This window comes from Phaethon lepturus, unplaced genomic scaffold (genome assembly GCF_000687285.1).
Source record: "Phaethon lepturus isolate BGI_N335 unplaced genomic scaffold, ASM68728v1 scaffold36160, whole genome shotgun sequence".
NCBI classification, from domain to species: domain Eukaryota; kingdom Metazoa; phylum Chordata; class Aves; order Phaethontiformes; family Phaethontidae; genus Phaethon; species Phaethon lepturus.
Window position 1 is genome coordinate 12521 of NW_010514685.1, and position 4262 is coordinate 16782.

A 4262-nucleotide genomic window follows, 5' to 3' on the forward strand; every position below is an offset into this window, starting at 1 on the left:
TTCCATGCCAGTGGAGAGACACTTGGACGCTGCCCACAGGTACCCTTCGTGCTCCACCGGTCCACATCTGCACGAACGTTTGCCCCTTTCGCCCTTAGACAAGCTGGAGCAGAGCTCTTACGGTGGGTCCTTGTGTCTTGCAGCTACAGTGGCCCTGACACCCAGGGACCAGCGGTGGATTGGAGCCTGGTGGCTGGGACTGCTGATATCCTCGGGCTGCTTGGTGCTCACATCCATTCCTTATTTCTTCTTCCCTCGGTACATGCTGAAAGGAGAGGTGAGACCTCATCTCCAGAAGGCAAGCTGGAGCAGAGCTCTTACGGTGGGTCCTTGTGTCTTGCAGCTACAGTGGCCCTGACACCCAGGGACCAGCGGTGGATTGGAGCCTGGTGGCTGGGACTGCTGATATCCTCGGGCTGCTTGGTGCTCACATCCATTCCTTATTTCTTCTTCCCTCGGTACATGCTGAAAGGAGAGGTGAGACCTCATCTCCAGAAGGCCAGAACGTCTCGGTGCCAGGGCTGCGCTTGGGGAGGGAATACCTGTCCCCAGAGGAGAGGGGTGGGAGGGAGGAAGGGAGCCCAGCAGCCCTTCTCAGGTGTGGTTGCAACTTCTCACGAGTGAAAAGTCCTTCAGACAAGCTCTGTGCCTCTAACACAGTGAGGGGCCAGAGCCTTCCCTTCCTCGCCCTCAGTGGACAGCCAGAACCACCCCAGCTCAGCGGACCAAAACCAGACCTCGAGCCCTTCCCACTCGCTGCATCGACAGCATCTGTTGGGAAGGTTTGGGGTAGACCTGCGCCTTCCCTGGGGCAGGGCGATGCCTGGGTGGCTTCTGGGGGTTCCTGCATGCAGTCCTCCTTGGTAGGGGTCTGCCTGGGGGGACTTGGCCCTCCTGGGGTGTCTGCCCTGGTTCTGCTGGTGGTGGCTGTATCTTAACTCCCCACTGCAACACGCTCTGCGAGGTGACACTCCCCTGATGCCCGCAGCACCGTGATCTGTGACAGCCCCTGCTCGGACCAGAGCACCCTCAAGCGTGGCATACATGGGAGCAGCACTGGGATAAAGCCGGGCAGCGGGGTTTGATAAATGGGAAAAAATGGCAGAAAAGAGACAAGTTTCCCATTAAAACAAATCTTAAAAGACGCAAAACTATCAAAACATTTCATTTCAGTGTTTCCAAAGCCGAGTCCCACTGCTTTAGTTTCAAAAATAGTTTTGGTTTGTTTTGAAATTGTTTGATCATCGATTCTTTAAAGGTCAAAATCAAACCCAAAATATTGTCTCCGGCTTTCATGTTCAGACTTTCTGCAGAATTACAGAAAGAAGTGTTGTGTCAGGGTTCGGGAGAGGAAAACTTTCCAAAAAGCCTCTTAAAACCTCTCCAGGCAGGACAAGCTTCTGCCTTCCAGCTCTGCTCAGGGGCTGCCGTGATTTTTGAGAGAGTTCGCCCCTTCGCTGCGGCGGGCAGGAAAACCGTGGGGCTTGGCGTGAAGGCAAAAGCACCTGGGAGGGACCCTGCTCCTCCCAAGCCCTCACTGCGGGCCGCTCTTCTCTCCCCCTCCAGGACCTGAACGCGGAGGCTGGCATGCTCAGGAAGATGGAGAAGGGGGTGGCTGAAGAAACCTCCCTGCTGGAGTTCATAAAAAGTAAAGGGCTGGAGTTTACAAAAGTGATCGGGGGCTCCGGGCCATGCTGGGTGGGTGGAGACCACCACACCAGCCTCTTCAAGCTGAGGGCGCTTGTTGGGGGCCTTTGAGTCTCTCCACCACGTTGCGTGGAGATGCCAGGGCCAGCTGAGGCACCTCAAGGGCTGTGGTGCGCCCTTCCCTACGGACCACGGGGAGGGGGACACAGCCGCCCTCTTGCTATGGGACCGCGCTGTCGAGGTCTGTGGAGCCTGAATCATCTCTGAAAGTTGTTTTCAGGGTCTTAAACGGCATGAGCATGCTGGAAGACGCTAGCCGGGTGGTTTAACCCACGGGCCCAGGAGAGGGCATGGGGCTGCCGGCGTCACCAGCCGTCGCTTTGAGAAGGTCGCCGCACTGCAGCTTGCACCAGTTTGTTTATGCGTAGCTGAAACGGCCTTGAGTAGGCATGTCACCGATGAGAGGGATCAGTTTAATGACTTACGTTAGCTCCATGGCGACTTCTTTCCAGCTAAAGCCCCCCCGGGCTCCTTCCCTCTCCATCCAACCACGGTGGTATCTTGAGGCTGTCAGCTCCTTCTGAGAAGGTCGCCGCACTGCAGCTTGCACCAGTTTGTTTATGCGTAGCTGAAACGGCCTTGAGTAGGCATGTCACCGATGAGAGGGATCAGTTTAATGACTTACGTTAGCTCCATGGCGACTTCTTTCCAGCTAAAGCCCCCCCGGGCTCCTTCCCTCTCCATCCAACCACGGTGGTATCTTGAGGCTGTCAGCTCCTTCTTCTCTACCTCACTGGGCTTCGACGAGGGGTCTCCGCGGCACGCTCTGCTCGGAGGGGAGAGCTCACTACAGCCCAGATAAGCAGAGCTGCTCCTGAGGAGCCTGGAGTCAGTCTGCCTCTGCCAAAAGGCTGTCCTGGCCGGGCAAGGGGACGTGATGTCCCACCAGGAGAATACACTGCGTTCCTCAGCTGCAGGAGCCAGACCCTGCCGGTGCGCAGCTGGCGGGGCGCTGCCAAAACCCCTGCGGCTTTGTTTCGCCCGCGGGTACGGCTTCTGCTCCAGAAAAGCAAACGCACCCAGGCGGGGAGGGAGGGTGGTGGGCAGAGCTGGCCCTCCACCTCGCTCCTCGGGGCGCTTTGGCCATGGTCCTGGCAGCTGCCGGGACAAATTAGGGTGTCTCCCCTTCCGTTCTCCCATGGCCTTAGAACACCTCTTGCATTAACTCACTGGGAACAGTCTAAGGGTGGTTGTTTTTTTTCACAGTACGAATTGCTGGCGTGAGGATCGCATGGCCAAAACACATTTTCCCCGCTGTTTCCCTGTAGGATTCCCGAAGATCTTTCTCAGGCTCCTCCTCAACCCCCTCTTCATTCTCCTGGTGCTGGCTCAGTGCAGCTTCTCCTCAGTCATTGCGGGACTCGCCACCTTTCTCAACAAGTTCCTGGAGAAGCAGTACGGTGCCTCCTCCTCATACGCCAACTTTCTCATAGGTGAGCACAGTTGGACAGCAGCTCTACACATGAACGGGTGCAACCACAGGGTGAAAAATATCCATCGGCAGGCAGCCACCTGCCCGTATTCCCCAGGCTTTTTAGTCCCATGGGAGGAAGTCATTGGAAACTCGTTTTCAGTTGAGACCTTGGGACAACCTCAAGGCAGTCGATGATTTTTCCTCTTTCCGGACCTGAGGCACCTGCGGAAGGCCAGGTTGTCTTGCAGCCTCTCGGAGACTGACTACATTTGTTCTCTAGTACTTTTAGACTGGATATTAGGAAAAATTTCTTTACGGAGAGAGTGGTCAAGCATTGGCTCAGGCTGCCCAGGGAGGCAGTGGAGTCACCATCACGGGAGGTGTTAAAGAAACATGTAGACGTGGCACTTCCGGACATGGTTTAGTGGGCATGGTGGTCTTGGGTTGACAATTGGACTTGATGATCTTAAAGGTCTTTTCCAACCTTAATGATGCTGTGACTCTGTGATTCTCTCGCTCTTGCGGGCCAGCAACCGCTCTCCTTGAAAATGTGCAGGGGTGAAAATGTGCAGGGCTTCACCACAGGGGTGAAGCAGGTCTGGATCACTCCGATGCTTAAAGAAGTTGGGAAGAGCAAGCGATTATGCATCAAGCTTGATCTTGCATCTCTAGGCTAGGCTCCTGAGGCTGAGGTTTCTCATAGGTGCTGACTGCCTTGGGTTTCGGTCTTCTTGGGTAACAGTGGGGTCTGTGGGTTCTCCCAAACACCACGACGTCCACAAAGCCACTACTTCCACCCCCTGCCTGCAGAGAGGTGCTTGGCAGGCAGGACCCCAGCTAACACCTTCATTCCTCTGCAGGAGCTGTCAACCTGCCAGCAGCAGCGCTCGGGATGCTCTTAGGAGGAATCGTCATGAAACGCTTTGCCTTCTCCCTCCGGGCCATCCCCCGGTTTGCTGTGGTGGTGCTCGTTTTCTCCATCCTCATCTGCCTGCCCATTTTCTTCATGGGCTGCTCCACAGGGCGCATCGATGGGATCTACCCCCCCAGGTAACAGCAGGTGCTTGGGTTGTTTCCAGCTTCTTGTTCCTCCACCTCTTGACTTGATTATCCATGGAGCAGGTTACATGCAGATGGAGGG

At 55.9% G+C, this 4262-nt stretch overlaps 1 protein-coding gene across 1 annotated transcript in view; it reads left to right on the top strand.

The window, feature by feature from the left end:
• SLCO2A1 (solute carrier organic anion transporter family, member 2A1) overlaps nt 1–4171 on the top strand; it is a gene marked incomplete at both ends in the record, with an annotated part of 13694 nt that extends 9523 nt beyond the window's left edge. The window contains 4 exons of the mRNA XM_010293713.1: nt 144–277; nt 1567–1648; nt 2976–3140; nt 3982–4171. Of these exons, the coding sequence (XP_010292015.1) occupies nt 144–277; nt 1567–1648; nt 2976–3140; nt 3982–4171 (571 nt within the window). The remainder of the gene's footprint in view (nt 1–143; nt 278–1566; nt 1649–2975; nt 3141–3981) is intronic.
• Nucleotides 4172–4262: the final 91 nt, after the last annotated feature.